Source organism: Panicum virgatum, chromosome 6K (genome assembly GCF_016808335.1).
Source record: "Panicum virgatum strain AP13 chromosome 6K, P.virgatum_v5, whole genome shotgun sequence".
Lineage (NCBI taxonomy): Eukaryota > Viridiplantae > Streptophyta > Magnoliopsida > Poales > Poaceae > Panicum > Panicum virgatum.
This window is the reverse complement of record NC_053141.1, coordinates 4,044,463-4,072,459: the sequence shown is the minus strand read 5'-3', so window position 1 is coordinate 4,072,459 and position 27,997 is coordinate 4,044,463. Positions and strand designations below refer to the sequence as shown.

Sequence of the window (27,997 nt, the reverse complement as noted above, 5' to 3'; positions counted from 1 at the left end):
CTACCTCTTGGGTTACAAGATGGAAAATGGGGATTTGAACTGGCAGGTAAAATTGGTAGAAGGGTGTTGAAAGTTGATGTTGATGAGCACAAAAGGGCAGTGGGTAAAGATTTAAGAGCAAGGATAATTATTTCGTTAAATGAGCCTGTGTCGAGAGGTGTGTCTGTGTTCTCATCTAGAAGAAAAAGAAAGGAATTGTATGATGTTGTTTATGAGAGAGTCCCTTTCTTTTGTTTCTCTTGTGGCATTATTGGTCACTCAGAAATTGAATGCCCCACGCCAGCTACCCGTGATGAAAATGGTTGCCTGCCATACAGCAGTGGCGAAGGGTGAAGCTAATTGTAGGGGGGGCGATTTGAGAAAGCAAGTGAAATTCATTTCAATAGTTCAGAAATAACGGTTATATATACATATATATTATAGATATATTTGGTCATATATCACAAAATACAAGTGGCTATGACAATTCACATTGTCATCTTGTCAGACTACCATAACCGTACCAAAATACAAGTAAACCATATGGAGTAACACTAGCTATGTAATTAAGTCATAAAGAACATATGACCATATATACCAAAATAGACGCAGAACATACTACCACCACCTAAAGGTCTGCTCTTCTGTCCTTCATATCCTTGAAATCAGCGATTATATCTTCGTAGGTGTAGTTTCCTACAGTTTCACCTTCGACATGTACTAACAAGCTGTTAGCAAGGTATCCATCATCCATTTTGTTGTGTAGCCTTGTCTTGAGGATCTTCAGGATAGAGAAAGCACACTCAGCACTAGCTATTGAAACTGGGAGAGTAACAAGCAAACGTATCAATCTGTCAACCAAGTTCAGGATCCTATGTCGTCCAGTCTGAACAAGGCATTGACAAAGCTCCACTATGGTTGCAATATTTTTCATATCTTCACTCTTGGATGCATCAGCAACAAAATGTTTCAGCTGACCCTCTAATCCAAATATTTCTTGTTGATTGAAATCTGCTGGGTAGTACTTCTCAACCACTTTTCATATCTCTGTTGCTTGGAAAGAAGCAAAACTATTTTTTGGTATCAATGTAACACTAAGGGACAAAAGATCCATCACCTTCTCATTGAACTTCAAAGTTAATTCAACCAGCTGAGTGTCAATTGTTGCACGAAATATCTCCACCCAAAAATAATTCTCATTGGTAAAATGATTAGGCTATCGACGAGCACGACCACCCCGCAAAATGTATGTTTCTTCCATGTTTGGAACAACAACATCATGTTCCATGCAAAACTCAAAAACCTTGAGGTAGAAAGTTTCCCATCCATCATCTGATCTCATTTGCTCAAGAAGAATCTTTGTGGATTTCACAAGCCAAATAGCATTTACTATGTCTTGTGATTTCTTCTGTAAAGCTTGACCAAGGTGTTCAGTTATTTCAAATATTTCCCTCATCAGGCATAGAATAAATAAAAACTCAAATGATGTCAGGTACTTGAAAGAAGTATCTCCATCTGCACGGTGTGTACCAGCTGTTGAATCGGCGGCTAAGTTCTGTAGAACTGAACTCACTGGATTGAACATGTCCATAAGACTAGAGACAGAACCTAAGTGAGAACCCCACCTAGTCTCTCCTGGACGTTTCAGTGGTCGAATCTGGTTTGCTCCTTGACCTGTCTCAAGTTCGTCAATAGCTAGCAAGCGTGCAAGCTCAACCATTTGGGCATCATGGAGCTCATCATGACGCTTTGATGATGAGTCAACTGTGTTTATAATAAAGAGAAGTTTCTGAAAAAACTGGGTAATAGGAACCACATCCTTTGCTGCAGTGACAAGAGCAAGTTGCAACCAATGTGCATAGCAGTGAACATAATATGCATAAGGACATTCTCTTAGAAATAGTGCTTGCAATCCATTGAATTTGCCCTTCATGTTACTGGCGCCATCATATCCTTGGCCACGGAGGTTCTGAACATCGAAGGAATACTTGGACAATAAAGAAGACAATTCCATTTTCAATGTTAGTGCCTTGGTGTTCTTTACATGTATCAAGTCGAAGAACCGTTCTTGTAAAACACCATCTTTATCAACAAATCTGAAGACAACTGCCATCTGCTCTCTTTTTGCCACATCACATGTTTCATCCACAAGAATAGAAAACTTAGAATTGCCGATTTCATCACGAATATGCTTCCTGACTTTCATCGCAAGAATACCCAAAATCTCCTTTTGAATATCAGGTGAAGTGTACTTGCAGACTTTTGGAGCGTTCTCCAGAACTACACTTGCAATTTCAGGATTGAACTCTGCAAGAAGTTTTATCATCTCAATGAAATTACCTCTGTTTTTTGACTGAGGTGTCTCATCATGACCTCTGAAAGCACAAGACTGAAATGTTAGCCACTTAACAGCTGCAATTGATGTTTTCAGCCGTAGACGGTTTCTTTCCTTCTCCCTTTCAGTTATCACTTCAACAATATTTTCTATATGATTTGGTTGATTCAGTATAGCTTGACATTCTGCCACTGCATTGTTGTGATGTGAGCAAGGTTCAGATCCTACATGGATTAAGAATGCACACTTTTTTCCATCATTAACTTTCTTCCAGGTGTCAAAACCTTGTGCAGTGAAGACATCAAAACCACCTCGTTTCTTTATGTTTCTGCTGCACAGGAAGCAGAAAAAATAATATGCACGGGCACTACTCTCTGAGTATTCCAACCAAGATGGAAATTGAATAAACCAGATGTATTGGAAGCGGCGTCGATGCCCTTTCGGCCCAGAAGGCTTATATTTCTTTAGTAATGGCTGAATGGGTCCTAAGTGCAAGTATGCTCGCACCACTTGATCTCTCTGATTATTTGGGTACTGCCAAATTTGTGGACGAAGTGCAGGATCCCTCTCCAAGAATTCAATGCCTCGAAAAATGACAGGTTCATTTGTTTGATAATCTTCGCCTTGTCCCTATTCTTCTCTCTTCTTCACACTGAGCTGTTGCTGCTTCTTGCCTATGGGGTTCCTGATCACTGAATCGAACTTCTTCTTCTTGTTGCTGCTGTTCTTCTTCTTCCTGTCTTGCAGGTTGCAATTCAAGTAGTTGAGGCACAGAAGGAGCATCAAATAGATCTTGCCCTTCCCCATCAATCGATTCATCTCTTTTTCTTTTGAAAAATAAATCCAGAGACTTCATACGAACCATTGCTACCTAATTCAGAAATTACATCTAGTCAATTAACTATGATTTTGCTAGTTTCATGGGGATTAAAGAAATTGTAACGAACATGGCACCATTGATGCCATTTCGAGTGATTTTGGTGATCGAATGACAACACAACACTTGGACTAATATGATTGTTAAGATGATCATTCTCAGGCTTTTAGGTTCAAGTGATGACAAAGAGAAAGAGAAAATAGGCGTAGCAAGGCCCGAAGGGCAGCCCCTACGGGGGTTCCGCTACCCGGTTAGCGGACGGGGGTCGAGGGGGAGCCGCCCCTCGCGGGTCTCAGGGCAGCGCCCTGAAAGCTCTTCGATTCAGGAGCACCGGAAGAACCGACGCCAGGGCATCGGAGCATCCGATGGTAGTCGGAAGAACCGACGCCTTGATACTTTGGTGCAGAAGGGAATCGAAGCCAAGTCAGCCTATAGGCACCGGTTGAACCGACGGTCTAAAATAGGGCATCGGTGCAATGGCCGTCCTTTGTACCAGAGACGATGTCAAGTGCCCAGAAGAAGTTTCTTCAGCACCGGTTCAACCGACGGTGCATCGGTGCATACCACCGGTGTAATGACGTCAGCGTCCAGGAGAAGATTCCTTCAGCACCGGTTGAACCGGTGAGGCATCGGTGCAAAGCATCGGTTCAACCGGTGGTCTCTGCGTCAGCCATCAGGAGTCCAACGGCTACTTCGTGTTATGAGTGACCGGATGAACCGACGCTACCCTGCCAAGAGGCATCGGTTCTTCCGGTGGTACGCAGATTTTCAGCTAACCGTTGGAGCAACGGCTACAAGACTTGGTGGCCTATATATACGCCTCACCCCGGCCATTTTAAGATTGCTGGAGTTGCTGGACATCCCACACACACCCAAGAACATCTCCAAGCCATACAAAAGCATCAAGATCATATCCTTAGCCCTTAGCACACTTTGAGAGTGTTGTGTAAAGGATTAGCTCTTAGTGAGTGAGTTTGCAAGGCTTAGAGCCTTTGTGCTGTGGTTCATTAGTGAACCAAAACAAGAGCTTGGTGCGCCGGCACCTTGGAGCGTGGAGCTCGCCGGCAACGTCATCGACCCTCCGACTTGGTGTGGAGCGGCGACGACACCTTTGTGCGGGGGACGTGGAGACCCCCATCCTTTGTGGAGAAGCTCCTTAGTGGAACCCGGGGCCAAGGTGACCGTGATTGTGTTCACGGAAGAGACTTGGTGGCCGAGTAGCAATACTCTTAGTGAGTGCTACAACAACGTGGATGTATGTGTGCCTTTGTGGCTAACCGAACCACGGGATAAACACCCGCGTCAAGAGTTTGCTATCTCCTATCCCGCTCTTTAAGCTTCCGCATTTCATTCTAGTAATTTATATGCCTTTACTTTCATATAATAGTTTCTTGATAGGAAAGGCTATAGGTTGCTAAACTCTTTTGGGATAGGGGTTTTACACTAGAACAACCTAGTTGCACATCTAGATAGCTTGTTTTAGTTTAAGCTTTGTGCAAACTAGTTGGAGCCATAGGTCTAAGTTTTTATTAGTGCCTAATTCACCCCCTCCCCCTCTTAGGCTAGAGCACCCGATCACTTTCAGAAATTAGGGCAAGAGATTGGAGAATGGGGATTGAAGAAAACCTGTAGACTGTAGTCAGTTTTGAGGCTTCGAGGGGCTCCTCCTTGCAATGGCGGAGCCCAGTAGAGGCGAAACTAGGCTCCAGCCCCCCCTTGCCTCGGTAGAACAGACGGAGCGGAGATGTGGAGGTGGAGCCGCAGCTGCCGCAACACGAGGTCCGCCACCGCCGCAACGATGCGGAGACGCGGAGCCGCTGCGATGCGCCGACGCTGTTGTGGATGCGTGTGTTGGGCAATTCCTATGCTTGGCCTTGGGCTGGTACTGGATCTAGGGAATTTCTACCGAGGCAAGGGGGGGCCGGAGCCCAGTTTTGCATCTACTGGGCTCTGCCATTGCCAGATAAGCCAACACTTTATTGTTGAATTACAGAGCTTCACATGCTACATAGTGTCACCTATTGCGGAATTAACTGGCGGTTGATACTCATTATCCATGGTGTGTTTACCAGAGATGAAGGGGCGTTTAAAAAAAGAGGGAGGAGGGGGGGCACCATTAGGTCTAGAGCAGATGCCAAAACAAGCAAGATCAAGAGAGCATTCAGTCAACCAAGCAACAAGAAACTCAACAACATAGAATTTTCTTATTAAAAAACAAGCTTCTAGCAGGTTGCATCTACAACAGTTTCCCAACCAATGACATACTAAGGCCTTGTTTAGTTCCCTTCAAAATTCTAAAACTTTACAAGATTCCCCATCACATCGAATCTTTTAACGCATGCATGAAGTATTAAATGTAACTAAATAAAATAACTAATTACACAATTTGTCTATAATTTACGAAACAAATCTTTTGAGCCTAGTTAATCCATGGCGGGACAAAAATTACCAAATACAAACAAAAGCGCTACAGTGCTTTACACCCAAAACTTTATGCATCTAAACAAGGCCTAAAGTTGAGATTTGGGAATCAGTCAATCAGCACAGGTAAAATGTGATTGGTAGCTCTAGCTCCTATAAGGACACAAGCTCAGTCACTCAGAATTATATGGCGAGAGCTGGAAATAAAATCTAATGGGCAGCAAACAAGACAATACCTCCAAATTTGATGGTCGCGCTTTAATGAGTTGAACTCAGGCTGAACAAATATGCAAAAGGAATGCAGTAGCATAGCGGTAGGATCACAGTTCTTGGAGACCCCTGTTGAGGAGGTAAGCAACTTCCTCATACAGGCATACTTATTTTTGAGTAACTACAATACCTGAGGTGTCATTTTTTCTTCACAAATATTTTTTACTCACATGGAGGTTAATCACATAATCTATCCCCTTCCGATCTAGAATTCTAAAGATATACATGGGAAAGCTTCATTCCAGCTAAAGCACTTAATCAATCAGATCCATCTCCAGGAGCCAGATAAACATATGAACAGAGTTTAATCACATAAACTATTTCCTTCCAATAAAATAATTCTACAGACATAAAAAGAAAAAACTTCATTCCAGCTAATGCACTGTAATCAATCAGATAAACCTCTAGGAGCCAAAATAAACATCTAAAATTTTGAAGAGACAGGCATGGCCATCAGATAAAGTTATCGTCATTCAGGTTTTACAAGTACTTAAAATATAGGAGGCCTAAATGAGAAATCAGATTAAACAATGGTTATTTTGTTTTGCTATAATAAAGTGTTAGAAGAAACGTAGCACCGCAATCTCACTCCCAAGTCCCATCTTAGGACATACAATTTCTGACTAACCAACAAAATGCAAAGATTATGCAAAGTATTTCAGCTTTCTAAATCAAACAATAACTGAGTGCAGAGGTCAAAAACAGATCCTGTAAATGATGAAGCAATGGTTTTCACTTTTCATCAGGCTGTCCTTCATGGCAATGGACCATCACAAGCACGAGTACTGCTTTTTGGTCTGCCATCCATCCATGGCAATGGATGAAGAAGATAGTTCTCACATCACACTACATGATCTCACTGAAATTACAATCTAATATGATGTCCTGGCAGTAGCACCAGACCTTGGCCCCTCCTTGCCATGACATCTGAAAAATATTGCTCTGGATATCCAATACAGAAATTACTCTAGGTGGCAAGAAAGTATGAACTAAATTGACCAATCATCATTGTAGTGCTTAATTTAATAACTCAAGCCTATATCTGATTCAGAAAGCATTGCATATCTGAATGAAAATTCCTTTTAAAAAACATTGATGACCCAAAAAATCTATAGTAAATAATAATTTTACACATTAATAAGAAGGTCAACAGCTAACTCAAAGCAAGTTAACAAGTGTATAATGTGAGATTATTAAACTGGTAAATGAACAGTCAATTACCTCTTCGTTTTCCTCTCGACCGGTCAATTACCATCATAGGAAGATGCATGTTAAAATCTTTTGTATCTTACTGACTGAACATGAAGCAAGCATTATTGTTTGCAGTTCATTTAGAGTGGCTGCAGCTGTGAGGCATTATGTAAAAAATGTGTCATGCAATCAAACTTTCCTCAAATATCTCTACCCAACCTGCTCATAAAAACTGAAGTGGTCATCTAAAAAATTGAAGCAGATTATTGAAGACCTTATCTACTTCAATTAAAACCTGAAGAGGCACACTCATCATGGTTTCTCCCATACCCCACAGCCGATCCTACCAAATGCTCTATCGTGGACACCACAGTACATAGGACCCATCAGCATTTGTTTGTAGCAACATATCCAAGTGCTGATGGCATAGGAAATTACCACAGTTTGATGGCACAAAAATTGGAAGATCGAAGTAGAAGTCCAAACTGTATAGATGAGAGAAGGAAATTACCACAAATGGTTTCCTAGCATCTCCCATGTTTGACAACCTGAAACAACATTAATAAGCACAAGGAGGTCCATAGCTTAGATTTGTGTTGTGACTGAACCTAGCAGGCACGGCGCAACAGATAACTCTACAAGATTTGGTTGGTAACATGAACAGTTCGGAGTAAGAAATATATGAACAATATAATTACGGGAGAAATCAGGATCATTGTATAATTATCTGTCCAACTATGGGTAAAGCTTGCACTAAGTCTAGGAGTGGATTGGAAAATGCAAGTCAAAACTGTAAGTTCAGATCAACTATATACATTTTCATTTCAACTATACAGCACAATGCAATGTATTACTAAGGCTCATTGTTCAGTGCAAAAAAAGCATGCCAAACTACAATAAATGGCAATACCTTACTGGAAAAATTTCAGCATTGCAATAAGCATTCTACCATGAACAAAAAAACAAACAAGATGAACAGTGCTGCTAACCAGAATATCTTCATTGTTGAGGATTCTTTTGGGTTGTCGGAAATGGCCTAAAACCTGCTGATCACTCATAACACATTTCGATCCACAACAGGGACAACCTGTAACACTAGAAAAAGGAATTGAGATTCCACACGCACACACTCATTTCACAAGTTGCTAAACTGTGAACAACCTCATTGAAGGCTATGGAAGCGATGGCTCTCGCCGTGTAATCCACGATTCCACGAAGGGCTGACACCGTGTGAGGAAACTCCCTCTTTTCGACAATCTGTTTTGCTCCCTGTTTCCCCAACACAAAGAACAGCCATAAGCCACAGACGAAAGTCCTCCCTCCTTGATTCGTAGTACTAAATACCACAGGATTCCTAAATTAGGGTAATCCTACAAGCTGAAAAAACTACCCCCCCCCCCCCAAAAAAAAGAGAGAGGAAGGTCATGTAAAGACTAAATTCCTGACAAACTACCCAAAATGTCAGATCACCAGGATTGTTTTCGGCATGCCACGTTTCTGTAAAACATTTGGTGCTTACATGTGGGTTTCAAAGTAGGGGTTTATGAGGTGAATACGGAGGCTAATTTTAGTGAGAAGTGTTTCAATTATCATGGATCCTTATAATATTGATTTTTCAAATGTAGTCATCTTTTGATGCTATTATAATAGGGAATATATCAGATACAAACCATGTAAACTTCAATCTAGGCCTTCGGATCAACATAGGGGCGTAGGGGGTGGGATGGAAGATTTGCAAAATTGTGATTACCCTTGGATCTAAGGGTAGACAGTTAATTGTAAAATTATTTAATTTCTCATGCTCCTTGGATGTTGATCCAGTAACTCAGATTGAAATTTGCACAATTTGCATTAAAAGAGTGATTTGCACTTGATATGTTTCTATTATAATAAGACCAATTTTGCCTTCCTCCTCTCTCCCCCAAACCCTCCTTCGCCCCCGCCTCCAATCCCCCCGGCCTCCACAGTAGACGGCTCCCTGCACCGCGCCGGCGCCCTAAAGCTCTCGCCGTCCTCCTCCCGCTAGTCCGCGCCCGCGGACTACCGTCCCCTCCAACTGCTCGCTCTCCCGCCCGCTCCTGCGCCGCGGCCTCGGTTTCTGCTTGGCCGGCGGCGGCGGTCTTGCGGGGAGGAGGGGGAGCCGGCCGGGTCCAACATGAGGCGGTCCGTGGCAGTTCGAGCAAGCGGCGGCGGTTTCAAGCTTCAATTTTACCCCAAATTAAACGTGAGGAGTATTGCGCACGAATGGGTTCAAGAGACCTGGAGGCTGTTCAATCTCAAAACTGCCAACAATGTCGCAAATAACATCTATAAGCGAAGCGCTCTACCATTGTCTGAAATTGTACAAGATGATATCTCTGAAGATCGCAGGGGTTTGAACTACCCTTACTTGCAGCAGGACCTGAGAGAGCGTGTAGCATCCCAACCGACTGTGAATGGACATGGTGATGATCAACACCTGGTCGGGCATAGGATGGTGAATCAGCCTGTGCAATCAGTGCCAGCTCCAATAGTAAGTGTTGTTAATGATAGTCGTCCCAAGTGTTTGAGCATGCCTAGAGCCTCTAAGGTGACAAATCTAACACCTTGGCGTGACTATGCACCGGCAGAGGATCCTCTGCTTGATAAATCTAATACAGAGGTAATTTTGGAGCTCGATGATGATGACAACAAGGAGAAGAAACTTCGGTCAAGAAAAAAAAGGGAGAAGAAACTTGTGGTGAAAAAGGTGGTTTCACCTTTGCCAACTAAAGCAGCCTTCTCTGAGGAATCTTTGAAAGCAAGGAAGGCACTTGCTAGCGTCTACGACAAAGTTTTGCTAGTTGACAATATCGAGTCAGCTAGGAGCATTGTTAAACTGCTCACTACAAAGTACAAGAGCTTTATTCATGCATGCCACACACAGGTAAAAAGGAACCCTGCTTGGCTGCTGCTTGATTTATTTGCTCCTATGGAGTGGTCAGGTTGTCCATCCTTATTCATCTAGGCAAAACCATTTCTTTCACAAAAGCACAAAATGTTCCATTTTTTGTAAGTATTAGGTTTAGCTGAGTGATATCTTTTTTACTGTGAGTTGTCATCTGTCATGAATTACTTTAGTGTTTGTTCCAATTCCATAGTTGTTACAAGAAACTTCTGATGGTGATAGATTTTAAATCCTGGGGCTCTGTATGCTGAACCATGTGTTTGGTATATGTTCCTCATTAATGTATCAAAACCTGCCATAGGCAATGCATGAGTTGAAGTCAGATTTCATAATGCTGAAGGTTGTAGTCTGTATCAGCTTCCTTAGTTTAGTGAGCTAATATGCTCACTGTCTACTTCTATGATGGAAAGCAATGCTCAAAAGTGAACTCCAGTGTAGTTATTTGAGTATAATGTTTCTGCAGGTAGCAGATATTGATGCCAAAGAAATGACACCAGTTGGTCATGGAGAAGTAATATGCTTTAGCATCTATTCAGCAAATTCTGATGTACAGGCAGCTGATTTTGGAAATGGCAAAACTTGCATTTGGGTTGATGTTCTAGATGGTGGAAGGGGTGTCCTGATGGAGTTTGCTCCTTTCTTTGAAGATCCATCCATCAAGAAGGTGCAATAATTTTTTATTTTTCTCTGCGTATCATTATATTGAGAAGAATAAAGGAGTGGGTTTAGAAACCCATAGAGCCACACACACCCTTTTACATCTAATGGTGTATCACTCTCACTTTTCACACTTGACCCGAGACCACTAGAGAGGAACTCACACATTGGCTGGCTCTAGAGCAAGGAGATTGGATATTCCCCAATCTCCGGCCAAATGAAACTCATCTTTTACTGAAACCAGAACACTATTTAGGCCCAGTTGAATCCCATCAAACACACAGCAATTGCAGTGATTCCAAATGGACCAAACTCCCAGAATGATGATGGAATTAAGGCCTTTTTTTAATCTGGTCATCAACACCAGAATTTGTGCTTGCCCACCATCCATCAAAGGAGTTGTTATCAGGCTGGGGGGAGAGGTCCTGCAGGTCGACCTTATGTAGAATGTTGTACCATACTTGCCGGGAGAAGACACATGAGATCAGTAGATGTTCAGTCGTTTCCTCAGCTTGATCATAAAGCAGGCAGCGTCCAAGATGGGGCAGACCTCCTTTAGCAAGACGGTCTGCAGTCCAACACCTATTGTGTGCCACTAACAACATGAAGAACTTGCATTTGCCTGGTGCCCAGCTCTTCCAGATTCTCTCCCAAGGCCCAAACTGTACAGCCCCAATAAAAAATCCCTCATGCAGATTTAGCAGAGTACACTCCTGAACTAGAGAATTGTCATATATGATCATGATCTACATCTAATTCATGTTGCAAAGTCAAATCCAAGAGAAGGTCACAAAACTTCATATTCTGTCAACACAGGTACTGTAATGGCACCCCGTATGTCCTGCACCCATTTCATCTCGGTAATGGCTTCATACACTGTCTTTTTCCTTGTTTTGTTGTTGACTGATCCAAAAAGAGTAGGCACAGTTAGAGCGCCCCACCTAGCCAACCCGACCATAAAACCCAGGTGTTATAGTGGGAGGGGTGGGGGCTTTTATCCTCAGTCCAACATTCCCCCTACTGCGTGCGAGCCGGGCAAGCCGCGGGGCTGTGCCACCTGTCCGGTCTCAGCACTTCGGTCTCAGCGAACACAGCCAGGGAAATCGCGCAGCGGAAATGCGTGGCCGGGAGGGATCGAACCCAGGACCTCGGCTCTGATACCAAGTTAGAGCGCCCCACCTAGCCAACCCGACCATAAAACCCAGGTGTTATAGTGGGAGGGGTGGGGGCTTTTATCCTCAGTCTAACAGGCACTAATTGATCCAGGCTCTGGCCATGCAGCCACCTGTCCGTCCAGAAAATTGTGTTCTTGCCATTGCTGACCTTCGAGACAATGGCCACTCTAAAGAAAGCTTGGACCGCAAGGTGCACTTGGATTTGGACAGCCGCCCAGGGCCTTAAGGTTCAGTTTTCTGCAGCCACAACCAAAGCATCTGGAGAGCCCATCCCAGCTCCTGCAGATGGGAAATCCCAAGGTCTCCAAGTTCTGGTAACCAAGTAACCTTAGGCTAGGCCAACGGCAGTGTCCCCCCTTTGCGTCCCTTCTGCCTCTCCAAAGAAAACCTCTTCTAATTTTATCGATAGTTTTTAAGATCCCAGGGAGGAAGATCCATTGCCATAGCCAAGTATACCAACATGGAAGTGAGCACAAACTGAACCAAAATCTTTCTCCCAGCCTTTGTGAGCAACTGCGCTTTCCAGCCCGGAAGTCGATCAGCGATCCAATCAATGATTGGCTGAACTTGCTGCTTTGTCAGTTTCCGCAAGGAAAGCGGGGCTCCAAGATATTTGCAAGGGAAATCTGATAGCTGACACAGGAGATGTTCTTGTATGGTGATTGTATCCTCTGAACACTGGATGGGCAAGCCATTGCTTTTTTGCACATTTGTTCTCAACCCCGAGGCATCTCCAAAAAGTTGAAGAATATCCAGCACAATAATTTTCCTTTGTGGATCAGTTCCATGGCTATTTTTCTCCTTTGTTAGTTGAAGTTGTACTCTACACTTCTTTTCTTACTGCTCTATTTACTCTTACAAACATGAAACAAATTGGATGTACTTCACTATTTTATCCTTGTCAGTTTCATGAGATCATCAACATGACAAAATTCCAAGCTTTGTATTGGTAAAATCATACCTGGTTGATACCAAATTAATCGCATGTGAACTACTTTTAGCTTTGTTTTTCTTGAATTTTCTGAAGTCAACATTCATGTTCTCTTCATAATGTAGGTTTGGCATAACTATAGTTTTGATAGCCATGCCATTGAGAATTATGGAATCAAAGTTGCTGGGTTTCAAGCTGATACAATGCATCTTGCACGCCTTTGGGATTCATCAAGAGAAAATGATGATGGATATTCACTTGAAGGAATTACAAATGACCGTAGAGTCATGGATACTGTTCCAGAGGATTTACCTAAACTTGGAAAGATATCAATGAAAACCATCTTTGACAGGAAAAAAGTTAGAAAAGTTGTATCTGAAGGGAAAGTTCTATCTTTTGAGCCAGTCAAAGAGTTTCAAAGGGAAGGCAGAGAGTTATGGATTTGTTATTCTTCTCTGGATTCAATGAGCATACTGAGACTTTATGAGAGCTTAAAAAGCAAGCTTGAAACAAGGAGATGGGTCTTGGATGGTTATCCTAGGGGCACCATGTACGATTTCTATGAACAGTATTGGCGACCCTTTGGTGCCCTACTTGTGAAGATAGAAACAGAGGGCATACTTGTTGACCGTGGTTATCTTTCAGAGATAGAAAAGGCTGCTACTGCTGAATGGCAACTAGCTGCAGATAAGTTTCGGAAATGGGCATCTAAATATTGTCCTGATGCCAAGTATATGAATCTGAAAAGCGATATTCAAATTCGCCAACTTTTCTTTGGTGGCATTGAAAATAGGTATTGCCTTTCACTGATTTCTTTATTTAAGGTTTGAAAGCCTTCTCTGTTTCCATATACCTTTTCTCTGTGGTATCTTCCTCAGTGCACTTCATGTATCTTTAGGAAAGGGCGCCAGAAATTATGGTAGTGGTTTGGTGTAGAAGACATTAGTTTGACCGCAAGTCATGGCGTCATGCACAATAGGACACATGGCCCAAAGCCTGAAACTTGATAAGAATTTACTTTTATCTATTATATAAGCAAGAGCCAAAATGGGAAATGGAAAATAAATTTACCTTTGCCTTTTTTGCATGCTTACCATTTTGTGTATGTAATATCCTAGGCAGAAGTGCATTGAATGTTCTTGGTTTTCTTTTGTATCTTCTAGTAATTTGATTGCGTATATGTCCAAGGAAACTGGAAACTCAAACTTTCTTTCAAATCGTTTCCGTACAAATCCTAAAAGAGTTAAACTTTGTTACCTTTGTAACAGTCGCAGACCTGGGGATATTTGGCCACGGAGTAAAACTTTTGAAGTGCTAAATGAAGAAAATGTTGCTACAGAGGGTAAGAAGACGTCAAAGTATCGTACTATTGAACTTTGCGGTATTGTTGAAGATCTGAAAACTAGGCCCACCAAGAGTGGCTGGCAAAAAGCCGATGTGGATGCATTGAGAAGTTTGGCTGGTAAAATACCTACAAAATATATTTACACAATGGATGATACCCAAGAGGATGATGAAGATACAAGTGGTTCAGAAAACCCAGATGGAGATTTCTCTTATGGAACAGCATATGAAGCGTTCGGTGGAGGAAAAAATGGAAAAGAAGCATGCCATGCAATTGCAGCTTTATGTGACATATGTTCTATTGGTCCATTGATATCCAATTTCATTCATCCGTTGCAGGTTAGCTAGCCAATCTTGTTATTTATCGTTCCTACCTTGAGACAGCATGCCTGGCATTTGCTGCAATGCAAATCGGATTTTGCTGATGTTATATATGCTCACAGCACAAAATTCTTCTGTTGTGTGCTGAGGATGCATCACAAAACTTGCTGATTTGTTAGGGCTTTTTTTTTCTTTTTCTTCTTTTGTTGAGAGGAAGCATGAGGTTTGCTAAATTTAGTGTCTATCCGCACCATCAAGTTTTAGTTTTTGTTGATTTGGATCATGTAGTTTTAAAATTTTGCTCTTAGCAAAATAACTGTTAAATTCAGTTCTTGTGATTGAGTGCTTTCCCCCTCCACCATGATCATTCATTTGTGGTGTGCCCCTTGAGATATCTTTGAGGTCTTTAAAGGTGCTTAGATGCTTAATGCTCACATTCAAGCATGCAACGTGACTGAGGACATTGCTACTAGGTGTTTCTGCTGGCTTTTGTCAGCATACTGATTATGCTTAGCTAACTGCATTTGTCTACAAAGTGTTTCCATGTCATGTATCTGATAAATCCCTTACTCCATGGTAGTCAGATCATATATCATGTGCGGAGGGGCGCATTCACTGTTCATTAAATATCAATACTGAGACAGGGCGCTTGTCAGCGAGAACACCAAGTCTACAGGTATGCACATTCTTTTGTTTATGTGGGATTTATATGGAGCTTCTTAAATCACCTTCTCTGGCTTGTTATTAAGTGCATGATATATCACTAATTCACTATACAAGAAGAGGGAAAGACAAACATGTGTAGTTACATTTGTTTTTCAATAAAATAATTGATGACATCACATCTTTTGTTCACTAGTATGTAAATGTTGCTGCTTCACAAAGTCATCGTACAAGATGGATGTGGTTATGATTAATGTCTGCTGATTATAGACTGAGGCTTCAGCATTATCCAGTGGCACTGGATAAATATATTTAGCTCCAAAAGTGGCAAATGGTTTAACTCTAGTTGCAATACAGTTTAGATCTGTTAAATAGTGCTTGCAGCTAAAGTACCACCCTATTCTTTTGGTCAATACCATGTATTCAAACTCAATACGTATCCCTTGCAGAACCAACCTGCCCTCGAGAAGGATAGGTATAAGATTCGCCAAGCTTTTGTTGCAGCTCCAGGGAATTCTCTTATTGTTGCAGATTATGGTCAGGTGTGTGATATAGTGCTCAATAGTCAACATTTTTGTCCTTGAATAGCCTTTAATCTTAATTTCTTATTAAAGGCATGTTTTAATGTAGCTGGAGCTTAGGATCTTAGCCCACCTTACTAATTGTAAAAGCATGCTGGATGCTTTCAAGGCCGGTGGTGATTTCCATTCTAGGACAGCCATGAATATGTACCAACATATCCGTGATGCTGTCCATGAGAAGAAAGTTCTTCTTGAGTGGCACCCTCAACCTGGTCAAGAGAAACCTCCAGTGCCGCTATTGAAGGTACTTCAAGTGCTACTAGTTTTATTTACAGCTTTGGCGTTTCTTAGTTATTTTTATTTGTTTTAACTGTTCATATACATATATTAGCCTACCCCAACTTGCTTGGGACTGACAAGCTATGTTGTTGTTGTTCATATACATATATTAGCCTACCCCAACTTGCTTGGGACTGACAGGCTATGTTGTTGTTGTTCATATACATATATTGTACCTACATTGGAATTATAATCCCTTAGTGCTAGTAGTTTGTAGTTCATTCAATCAAATTCCTACTAAATTTTTTAGAATGATAGATAGATACATGTATATCATTCTTGTGATTTTGGGATCTGTGAACTTTTGAATGCTATTTCATTTGTCGAGTGGTGTTGTTCCAGATTATTTATTGGATTGACCATTCCATTGCACTTTTTTATGAATTTGAGTCTGCCATTATGGATCCACAGTCCACACACCCTAACACTAGACATTCCTCGAAGGCTTGAGCTAAGGAATGGCATGATTGTATTGCATGCGTGTGTTGTTCAACAACATTTGTACCACTAAATATTTTGAACTCTCACATCTTCAGTATCGAACCTTGAATAACAGTATTAAATTGCTGCAATGGCTGGTACCCTTGTACTGATTACATTCCATACACAAGGGCATAGTTTGTATTTTAAATAAGATGCACCCATATTTTTCATCAATTGCTATTGAGCAGTAATATTCCTGTATGTACTTTTAGTTCTCTAAATGCTTCATGCCCTGATGCTCATATTGTATTCCCTTCTTCCTAAAATAACTGCACATCTCGCTTTTCAAGGAGTTAAACTTTTTAAAATTTGATGAAATCTATACAAAAACATACTAATATTTATGATGTGTAATAAGTACCAGCAGATTTGTATTGAAATATGTTTTCGGAATAAACATATTAGAAAAACCAAATGTTGATAATGTTTCTATAAACGTAGTCGTTTTTTAAAAGTTTTAAAAGATGATTCTTCAAAAAGAGAGAAGTGCAGTTATTTTGGGACGGAGGGAGTACTATATTATGTGATTAAGGAAATATATGTGCATTGTATTTTACAGAATCACATAAACATATAAATAGAACTACCAATGGTAATTATGTAATTATGGAGTTGAATTAAGTTCAGTGTTTCCACTTTAGGATGCTTTTGGCGCAGAGAGGAGGAAAGCTAAAATGCTTAATTTTTCCATTGCTTATGGAAAGACAGCTTTTGGGCTATCCAAGGATTGGAAGGTATGAAGCTTATTGCTACCAAAGTACCAACCTAGATCTGCATTTCAAACTAGGATTTTTGGGTCAGCAATCTAATAAAAAGTATGCAGGAATTGATCATTTCTTTTTAGAGTTGACTTTAGTGATTCTTTTATCACCATTGTTGAGGCTACGTTGAGGCTAGATCGAAACTCCGAGAAGGTCGACGAGGGCAGCCCCTTGGTGAAGATGTCAGCAAACTGGGAGGTAGTCGGGACATGGAGTACCCGAACATCGCCGATGGCGACTCTGTCGCGCACGAAGTGTAGGTCGATCTCCACGTGCTTCGTCCGCTGATGCTGGACGGGGTTGGTGGAGAGGTACACAGCGCTGACGTTGTCGCAGTAGACGAGCGTGCTCTTGGCGAGCGGGCTGTGAAGCTCCGCCAAGAGCTGTCGTAGCCAGGACGCCTCCGCCACGCCGTTAGCGACAGCCCGGTACTCCGCCTCGGCACTGGAGCGGGAGACAACCGGCTGCCGCTTGGACGACCAGGAGACCAGGTTGCCGCTCAGGAAGATGGCGTAGCCGGAGGTGGAGCGACGAGTGTCCGGGTAGCCAGCCCAGTCAGCGTCGGTGTAGACCACCAGCTCAGCAGAGGACGAGCGGTGAAGTACCAGGCCGAGGTCCACAGTGCCACGGACGTACCGGAGGAGACGCTTCAGCGCAGCAAGGTGTGACTCCCGGGGATCATGCATATGGAGACAGACCTGCTGAACAGCGTAGGTGAGGTCCGGCCTGGTGAAGGTGAGGTACTGCAAAGCACCGGCCAGACTCCGGTAGGCAGTAAGATCAGCCACCGGATCACCCAGATCAGCAGACAACTTCGCCTGAGTGTCGACTGGAGTGGAGCAGGGCTTGCACTCAGTCATCCCAGCCCGCTCCAGAATATCGAGGGCGTACTGCCGCTGGTGAAGGAGAAGACCAGACGGGCGAGGCTCAACAGTGACGCCCAAGAAGTGGTGGAGCTGACCGAGATCCTTCATAGCGAACTCCTGCTGCAGAGAGGAGATGACACTCTGAAGCAACTGCTGACTGGAAGCTGTGAGCACAATGTCATCGACATATAGCAGCAGATAGGCAGTCTCATCCCCACGGCGGTAGATGAAGAGAGACGTGTCAGACTTGGCCTCGGTGAATCCCAGTGTCATCAAGAACGTGACGAACCGAGAGTACCAAGCCCGAGGAGCCTGCTTCAGACCATAGAGAGACTTGTTGAGCCGGCAGACCATATCCGGACGACTCGAGTCCACAAATCCCGCTGGCTGAGAGCAGTAGACAGTCTCTGACAAGGTGCCGTGAAGAAACGCATTCTTCACGTCCAGCTGGTGCACAGGCCAAGTGCGCGAGAGTGCAAGCGAGAGGACCGTGCGCACCGTAGCGGGCTTCACGACCGGGCTGAAGGTCTCATCATAGTCCACACCAGGTCGCTGAGTGAACCCTCGAGGACCCAGCGAGCCTTGTAGCGCTCCAATGTGCCGTCAGCCCGACACTTGTGCGTCCAGATCCACTTGCCAGTCACCACATTGCAACCAGACGGACGCGGCACGAGGTCCCACGTCTGATTGGCAAGAAGAGCCGCGTACTCCTCTTCCATCGCGCGACGCCACTGAGGATCCGCCAAGGCGTCGCGGACAGAGGAGGGTACCGGAGAGACCCACGGCTCTCCCTCGGTGGCGGAGAGAGTCGCGGCCTGGGATGCTATCCGCCGAGTCACCATGGGATGGATATGCCGAGGATCCCGATGGATGACCGGCGGGTGGTACACCTCGGCTCGGCTCGAGAGGGAGCCGGAGGTGGCGGCGGCGGCGACGGCTCCGGTGTCGGCGTCGCAGGTGCCTCTGGAGCAAGAGGCGGCGCCGGTGTCGACGCCGAACGACGCCGGTACACCTGCACCGGCTCAGCGTACCGTTGCGGTGTCGGGGTCGGCGCCGAGCGGCGCCGGTACACCTGCACTGGCTGAGCGTACCGCGCAGGTGCAGGGGAAGGCACCAGGGCCGCGCGTGGTGCAGCGGGTGACACCGGTTCCGCGCGCGGCACGACCGGAGGTCCGGAGACCGCGCGTGGCGCGACTGCGGGCATCGGGGCCGCGCTCGGCGCAGCAGGGATCACCGGAAACGGTGCCGGCGTGCCGGGAAAACCTGCAGGAAAAGGACAGACAGGTAACGGTGGCTGAACCACCGGGTCAGTCGGAAACAGAGACTCCAGCTCGGGGTCAGGAGAAGGTGTAGAGGAGGTGGAGTAGGGGAAATCCGACTCGTCGAAGACGACGTGTCGGGAGATCAGGACGCGGCGAGTGGTGAGGTCAAAGCATCGGTACCCCTTGTGGTCAGGGGAGTAACCGAGGAACACACAACGAGTCGAGCGGGGCGCCAGCTTGTGAGGAGCGGTGGCGGAGGTGTTAGGGTAACACGCACACCCGAAAACCCGAAGGTGGTCGTAGCGAGGAGGGGTACCGAAGAGAGCGTGGTGTGGAGTGGGAGCAGGAGAAGCAGTGGACGGAAAGCGGTTGAGCAGGTAGGTGGCGGTGTGGAGACAGGACATACACAGCTGAACACCCCGAGACAGGAAGAAGGAACGGGAGGTGGAGTTGTCAATTTCCTGCCCGTTGTCACACTGGACGGCCTTAACGGTGAGGCCGAACTGAGTGGACACCCAGGCAAAGAAGTGGAGTAGGGTGGGGAAGGTCTCAGACTTGGCGCGCAAAGAAAACGTCCAAGAGTAGTGCGAGAAGTCGTCGACCACCACCAGATAGTACTTATAACCAGAAAGGCTAAGTACAGGAGAGGTCCACAGGTCACAGTGAACAAGATCGAATGCACGCGTCGCATGCGAAGAAGAAGAGGAAAAAGGGAGCCGAACATGACGACCGAGCTGGCACGCATGGCAGAGGGGCTGAGCAGGAGCCCTAGTACCAGGAACATCGGTACTACGACCGAGCTGAGCCAGAACGTCGCGGCCAGGGTGACTAAGACGGCGGTGCCAAGTGGTGGAAGACGGCGTCGCGGCAAAAGCGGCAGACCAAGACGGCCAGGGCGAAGAAAACAAGAGTGGTGCAGCGGAAGAAGGAAGGCGAAGGGTGTAAAGGGGCCCCGTGCTGTCACACCGGAGTAGCGGACGTCGAGAGGCCGAATCCTTTACAGTGAGGCCAGAACAATCAAACTCGATGGAACAGGAATTGTCAGCTGTGAACTGACGAATGGAAAGAAGGTTATGAACCATCTGAGGAGCAACAAGGACATTGGGAAGGAGAAAAGAACTAGGAGCAGAACCCACGGCGGTGACAGGAAGGCAAGACCCGTCACCAACTATGATGGAAGAAGGACAAGAGGGGTGTGGTGGTCGGACAGAAGAGAAGATATCGACATCTGGGGTGGTGTGGAAGGAGGCACCCGAGTCGGCGATCCACTCGGTGCTGACCGGCGTCGTCCGCCCCATGGCGCTAAAGGACTGCGCGAACAGGGGAGCAGCTCCGGCAGTAGCAGCACCGGCGGCGATCGGCTGCCTGCTAAAAGCGTTGGCGGCGAACGGCGCGGCCGCGGGGGGCATCCCGAACGCAGGCCTCGTGGCGGCGAGGGAGGCAGTGGCCCGCGAGGAATCCCTAGGCGGAACGGCCTGCGCGGCGTGCGCGGCGACGAGGGAGGCGGCGGCCCGCGCGGCCTGCGCGGCGGCGAGAGAGGCAGCAGCCCGCGTGGGGTCCCTGTGCGCGACGGCCTGCGCGGCGTTCGCGGCGGGCGCAACGGCCTGCGCGGCGTGCGCGACAGCTAGGGAGGCGGCGGCCCGCGCGGCCTGCGCAGCGTGCGCGGCGGGCGCGACGGCGGCCACAAAGGCGGCGGTGGCGGCGTGCGTGGCGCGGCCCGCGCCCTGGAGCAGAGGAGGCACCTGTGCGGCGGCAGGCCAGGGGGCGGAGGTCCACGGGTCCTGGAGCCACGGCCGCGCCGCGGGGGGCGTCTCGGGCGCAGGCCAAGGAAGGAGGGAGTAGCAGCGCCGTGGGCGGCGGCCGCGGCCCTGGCAGCTGCGAGCGGCTGCTGCAGCAGTCCCATGGCCCCGACGGCCCCCACGCCATGTCCCCCGCGCTCGCGCCCGCAGGGGTGGCGGCAGGGGCGGCAGTCGCTGCAGGGGCGGTGGGGGAGGCTGCATCAGCGCTCTGACAGGCCGGGAACGCGGCCCGGGCGGCCCGGGCGGCGGCGGCAGGCAACACGGCGACGGCAGCCGCGGCGCGTGCCGCGTCTGTGGCACCCACGACGGCCACAGGAGGCAGTGGCGGCCCGTGGGGTCCCGGCCCACGAAGGGGCGGCCCATCAGGCACACCCCCAGCAGCCTGGTCAAGCCCCTCCGCGCCCTCATACGCGCAGGGAGGCCAGGGGCGCGGGGCAGAGGAGCAGTCGGCGTTCCGGGGCGCGGCGGTGACCAGGGGCGCGGCGATGGCGGCGCGAGGAGCAGCGGCGCCAGCGGCGTCCGCACCCCCCGTGGCGGCGGCAGTGGCCGGATCAGGCGCGGGCGCACGGCCCCCCGCAGGTCCAGCGGCAGCAGCAGCCTCGGCGGCCGCCGCGGCCCCTGTGCCGGCGTCCGCGACCCCCGCACGCGCGCCAGCGGCGGCGGCGGCGGCTGCGGGGTCGGGCAGCGGCGACAGGGCGTCAGGGCCGCAAGAACGGCGGCGGGAGAGGGCTGCGCCGGCCGGATTTGCGGCCAGGAGGTCGGCGCAGTCGGAGCAGAGGAAGCAGGGGACCCCGGTCCAGCCGGCGCGGGCGGCGCAGGCGAGCGGGGTGGCGGGCCAGTAGATGCGCGCGCGGGCGGCGGCGTCGGGCTCGGCGGACGCGAGGCAGAGGCAGCACGCCCCCTGCTGCTGCGGGAGGAGGCGGCCCAGGCGCCGGCGGGCTGCAGAGCAGGGGAGGAGGAGAGGTAGGGGAAGGAGGAGAGGGGAGGGAAGGGCGGCGGCGCCGGCTGCCGGCCGGCCATGGCGCCGGCGGCGGCGGCGGCTACAGGAGCTAGGAAACCCTAACTGATACCATGTAGAGTAGAGGCTAGGAGAGAATAGTGGCTTGTATTCCTCCAAACCCTAGAAGGGTGGGATATATAGTTCCTATACATGGGCCTCTGGATGGGCCTCTATACATGGGCTCAATATACTCCAACAGTTGCGTGCTATGGCAGTTTTCATAACTTGATCTGAGTCCTGCTACTAAGGAACGAGGATGCTTTGCTCCTTAATTTCTTTCCTTTCCTTTTTTTTTTTGCCAATTTGTGAGATACATGGCATATTATCTCTATTTAAATTTCTAGCATGTTAGGTACTGGTAATTGTCAACTCAATTCTTATGCAGTGTATCCTAGATATCTTTCCCTTCATGTTTGTGCTCTGTATGGTACAAAAGATCTTTTCAAAAAGGTGTCATAACAAGCTCCAGAGTTGTGGCCCAGGTTCCTATTAAGGAGGCAAGGGATACATTGAAGCTCTGGTATAGAGATAGACAAGAAGTGTTAGCTTGGCAAAAAAGTCAGAAGAAGCTTGTACTCGAGAAATGCGAAGTCTACACTTTGCTTGGGCGGTCGCGCCATTTTCATAACTTGACTCGGTTTGATCGTGATAAACGAGGTCATATTGAGCGTGCTGCTATAAATGCACCAGTGCAGGTACTGATTACTAATTGTGGCTCAATGGTTATGCTTCATTGCTTCTAAAACTTGACCTTCAGTGTGGTATCTCTGATCATCAGGGAAGTGCAGCAGATGTTGTTATGTGTGCCATGCTTGAGATAGAAAGGAATGCCCGCCTTAAGGAGCTTGGTTGGAGGCTCTTGTTGCAGGTTCGTCTTCTCTTCTTTTTTATAATACAATGCATTCTGGCTGACAAATTTATTACATCTTAAAAGATGGGCAAGCCAGTATTTGTGTTTCCTTTGATGTAAACAGAAGCGAAGCTGACAGATAACTATATATTCGATAACATCATTCGGATAACATTGGTTGCAATGTTTTCATGTCAGGTGCATGATGAACTGATACTGGAAGGGCCTTCGGAATCTGCTGAGTTGGCCAAGGCTATAGTGGTGGAGTGTATGTCCAAACCTTTCTACGGAACCAACATTTTGAAAGTCGACCTGGTTGTTGATGCCAAGTGTTCAAAGAACTGGTATGCTGCCAAATAGTCTGAGCACACGCACACACACATGGAGACTGCAGGTCCAGGAACATGAGTTTGAAGTAGTAACCCCAGTCCTGATAAAAAAAATGGTGGACTCGGTTGTCATGGAGACTGCAGGTCCAGGAACATGAGTTTGAAGTAGTAACCCCAGTCCTGACAGGATCACACGCCCATTTCTTGGCTGCAGCAAAACAGCGGAAGTCGTAGACTCTGCTGCCATGGTATTTCCCTATTTGCTTGAACTTATCAGCCATGGTACAATTTTTTTCTTAGAATAAGACAGCATCAGTTGGCTTATGAACTGCATAAACCATTAACCGAGCAGCCTCGGTATCATGTGCTGCATTGCTCCTGCTGTGCTATACTGCTATTCGTCCTGTGCTGTGATGCATGTTACCGACTTACCGCTGCTGTGATGTTGACATGTGCATCCTCTCCTATTACCGCTATGTGCTACTGGTACAATAACAAAAATAAAACTCTCCTATTGCCGTTACTGATGTTATTGTTTGAATAAAAATAAAAATACTTATGCGCATAAAAATGAAAGTATTAGTGCTGAAATTTATAGTTCAACGATCAATCTCACATGAGTGCACGAATAAACTGAAAATACTAAGGTGCATACCAGTTAAATTATTTGTCCTTCTCTCCCAATCACTCTTCTAGCTAGCAAACTGTTGGCAATATATGGCATTCATATTTTGATCATCATCCTGGTATTTGCACCATTTCTTTGACATGTAGACAGCTGCAATAAAATCTCCCGCGTCATCTTTAAAACCCTAAAACAAGAACGCTTGATTACATCGTGAAGAGATGAGTGTGTATAATTGAATAGCTCCTTTTTCCCCACTTTATGTTTACGAGCTAAAGTTCTAGCACATGAAAGTCGAAGTATATATTTTAGTCGATACAAAGTCAGTTTTTTCGAAGATCCACTATGATAATGAAAAAGATTTCTACATGTCCGACCAAAATGATCAAGAATATCCCAATCTGATAAATCAGTCCAAATGGGTTTACTAATATGATACCCCGATCCATTAAAAAAATTGAACTTTTGATAAGGATCCAACTAGGGGAGTTGCAAGGATTGTGGTATCTTCGCTCATCGCATTATTGCAAATTCCAAAAATGTAATTTTCCATATTCCTAGTTACGTATTTACTTACGGCGATGAAGAATAAAACTATCATTATTTTTTTCTTTTCCAAGTTCTTGTTCCAAGCCCAAGATAACCCCAAGGGGTTGTGGGTTCTTTTTTCTACCAATAGGGGCTTTCCCTTCACCACCCTCATGGGGGTGGTCCACAGGGTTTATAGCTACCCCTCTTACTACAGGGCGTTTACCTAGCCGATACTTAGATCCGGCTCTACCCAAACTTTTTTTTGTTCTAGGCCTCGTAAATACTCTAGAAAATGATACTTCAGCCCCTTGCACGGCGCAAGATAACATGGTTGGTTACGATCGATCCCTGAGTCAACGAGACAAACTTTCCTAAAAAGCAGTTCACGTTAGATAACACAAATGACAATGGTAATAGGAATCTTGACAAATGAGACAACATGTGTAATTGTTAGGGCATGTACAAAGGTCCAGACAGCTACTGTCTGTTTGTCACACATAGATAGCTAAACAAACAGCTTGTACAATAGGTTGTCTGTTTAGCTATCTGCTATGTATTTAATTCACTCTTTGACACATAAATTATGGTGATCTAGTGCATAATTTGATCTTTGTAGCCACAATGTTGCATACATGGAAGAATACACAATATATCAAATAATTAGTATGCATGACTCTTAGAATAATAATGTATACAATATATATTTATATGGATAGGAATATATGACATGATATAATAATAAAGTCATCGCCCGCTTTGAACATGTTGCTCTAGTTTTCCGTTCGCCCATAACGATACCATATGTGCTCAACTAAATCATTCTTGAGTTGCATATGTGTAGATCGAGCCCGTATAGCCGAGTTTCTTTGAAGCACCTCCACAAAGCTTGGATTAGAGTTGTCATTTGTACTCACTTCCAAGACAATGGTTGCACTCCGATTCTCATTCAAATTCAATGGAATTGTAACCAACTCTTTTTCATCTTCGACTATCATATTATGAAGGATAACGCAAGCTTGCATTATGTTAACAACATCAATCTGTTTCCAAAACCGTGCTGGACGGGTGACAATATCAAAACGGGACTGCAACACCCCAAATGCCTTCTCAACATCCTTTCTTGCCCCTTCTTGATGTTGTGCATATAATTTATGTTTCTCTGTTTGAGGCTTTGATATTGTCTTCACAAAAGCAGCCACTCTGGATAAATTCCATCAGCAAGATAGTACTCTGTGTCATAGTGGTTTCCATTTACATTATAATTAACTCTCGGGGCTTCTCCTTTTATTGCATCAATGAATAGTGGTGACTTGATTTCATTGTTAGACCCAACGGTATAAAAAAAGCATGCCATATACGAAGATCCCGAGATGCTACCGCTTCAAGGTTCCTATACAGGTCCAAACATCACCCGAAAACACCACTGGTAAGTCGTGACATGCATGTTCATCTGTAAACCCTAAACCCTAATAACACATTTGGTCCATTACCACAAACCGTGCTCGGTTCGCACGCGGTCAGAATGTATCCTGATCCTGTTCAAAGATTTCTCTTCTGAGAACTTATCATTTTGTACATAATCCTAGACTTCAAAATTTTACCATTTTGTGAACAGTTTGAATAAAAAAACAGATGGATGGATGAATTGATACGGACTGGCCGGCGATGTGATGAACTGGGGATCGTCGCTGCCACGCCTGAACAAGTAGTGCTCATCCCTGGCCAGCGCGGTGCCGAATTGAACACGCTGCTATATATGCGCTGTTGTATGTCGATCGTGTTATTATGTTGCTCCATATAACAGTTTGTTCTTCATGGTGTTCATGGTAGTTTAATTAATTTATCTGGTCCATGCTCAGCAAATTCAGTTGAGATGATGATGTATCCAACGGGGATTAATTAATTAATTGGAGCTTCATCAGTTCAGTGTTAATGTGATAATTTCCCAAACATTATCCACTACTTGAACGCCATTATATATTTATTTAAATATTGTAAAAGGATGGCAACAGATTTTCCATGGGTTTTATTAGACGACATAAAGAAAAGACAAGCAGCTAGAGAAAAACAAGTGCAAACAACTGAAGATCATCACCAGTGTTGATGAACAACTCGAGACAACTCCTCTCCACGCAGGGAGAGATGCGAAACCACACCACAAAAGCATGGGGGACCAATACCATTATTCCATGGGTTTTATTAGTACATGTACAAAAGCAAGGGCCTTATTGCAAGAGCAAGCAGCTAATACTCTAGTAGTTCATTTAGAGTGAACCCGTCTAGCAGATCTTTCTCTCCATTTTCAGAATGGCCTCTTTGATTCATGTCTTGTTTATCAGCTCATGGAATTCTGCAATGTCAGGAACCAAAATGAAAAAAAAAGAAGAAGCACTAATTAGTTTATGTATGGTAATAAAAAAAGCTAGCTAATTACTTAATTAGTATATAATAATTATCTATATGCTCATAAAGTTAGCATATATATATAGGTGGCGCTTGCTTTTTAATTTGGTTTAGACGACGTACGTGGTGCAGTCGAAGTTGAGGGTGAGCGGGAATGGCAGCGGCGAGCCGCACTGCGCCGGGAGGACGCGGATGGCGTCGGCGTTGAGCCCCGGGAACCTCGCCGCCGCCTGCTTCACGCACTCGCACGCCTGCCGCCGCTCCGCCGTGCCCGACGGCAGCGCCCGGATCCGCCGCACGCCGGCGCAGCACTCGGCGGGCGGCGCCGCCTCCTTGCCCGTCACGTACCCGACGCAGGGGCGCAGGTTCAAGTCCACCTCCGCGCACGTCACGGCGCCCTCGGCCGGCCTCGCCGCCGCCAGGACCAGGAGCGCCGCCAGCGCCACGACCGCCGCCGCCGCTGCACCGCCCTTCCTCGCCATCTCGACGAATCTCTCTAGCTTCCTTGCTAGTGTTGCTGCTGCTCTAGCTGTTTGGTGGTGGTGGTGCTGCTGCTGCTGCGAGCTGCGATCATGGAGTGGCTCAGCAGCTGGGGATTTATAGGGCTCAGGATCGGCGAGGCCGTTCAGCTTTCTGTTGGGACTGTTGGTGCTGATGCCAAGCTCATAAATGGCAGCCGCGAGAGTGATGATGCATTGGTATGCCAAAAATGGACGGCAGATATGGATAGGGTTCTATGGCCATGCCGACATGCCGTGCATGATCTCAAGGCAAACGGTACCGTTTCAACAGTTTGATGCTCATCGACAAGTGATCTTAATTCTTAAACATGCATCTCAAACTCAAATTAGGCAGGAAGAATTTGCATTATTTTGCGACCGTGCCTGAGCACGTTTTCCATTAAAAAGAAAGAATTTGCCTTTAATTCATCGTTAAGAACTTGCATTTATTATTATTATTTTGCGACTATGTCTGAGCATAACTCCGCCTATGCTGACTGGAAGACTCTCTCTCCTGAGTCGTCTCAGCATAGCCGGTCCCAAGCCCGGGTAAAGGAGGAGGGTTGCAGTAGGTTTTGGCAAACCAGCATAAAAATAGCCACTCTAATGGATTTGAAACCCACAAGAAACTCGTTGGG

At 46.1% G+C, this 27,997-nt stretch overlaps 3 protein-coding genes across 3 annotated transcripts; 1 reads left to right on the top strand and 2 right to left on the bottom strand.

Annotated features, from left to right (window-relative positions):
• Nucleotides 1-466: 466 nt before the first annotated feature.
• Nucleotides 467-5,058, bottom strand: LOC120711325 (zinc finger MYM-type protein 1-like). The gene is made up of 2 exons (XM_039996807.1): nucleotides 4,818-5,058; nucleotides 467-3,185 (listed from the first exon to the last, which is right to left on the bottom strand). The coding sequence occupies exon 2, from the start codon at nucleotides 2,303-2,305 to the stop codon at nucleotides 1,196-1,198; it is 1,110 nt and encodes a 369-aa protein (XP_039852741.1). The 5' UTR covers nucleotides 2,306-3,185; nucleotides 4,818-5,058; the 3' UTR covers nucleotides 467-1,195.
• A 3,953-nt stretch (nucleotides 5,059-9,011) lies between these two features.
• LOC120711319 (DNA polymerase I A, chloroplastic-like) lies at nucleotides 9,012-23,743 on the top strand. The gene is made up of 11 exons (XM_039996801.1): nucleotides 9,012-9,978; nucleotides 10,463-10,663; nucleotides 12,888-13,555; nucleotides 14,031-14,445; nucleotides 15,008-15,103; nucleotides 15,540-15,632; nucleotides 15,721-15,915; nucleotides 17,075-17,167; nucleotides 22,604-22,816; nucleotides 22,900-22,989; nucleotides 23,170-23,743. The coding sequence occupies exons 1-11, from the start codon at nucleotides 9,229-9,231 to the stop codon at nucleotides 23,329-23,331; spliced, it is 2,976 nt and encodes a 991-aa protein (XP_039852735.1). The 5' UTR covers nucleotides 9,012-9,228; the 3' UTR covers nucleotides 23,332-23,743.
• A 3,226-nt stretch (nucleotides 23,744-26,969) lies between these two features.
• LOC120639322 (non-specific lipid-transfer protein A-like) lies at nucleotides 26,970-27,383 on the bottom strand. The gene has a single exon (XM_039915290.1). It carries the CDS (start codon nucleotides 27,339-27,341, stop codon nucleotides 26,970-26,972), a length of 372 nt encoding a protein of 123 aa, XP_039771224.1. The 5' UTR covers nucleotides 27,342-27,383.
• Nucleotides 27,384-27,997: the final 614 nt, after the last annotated feature.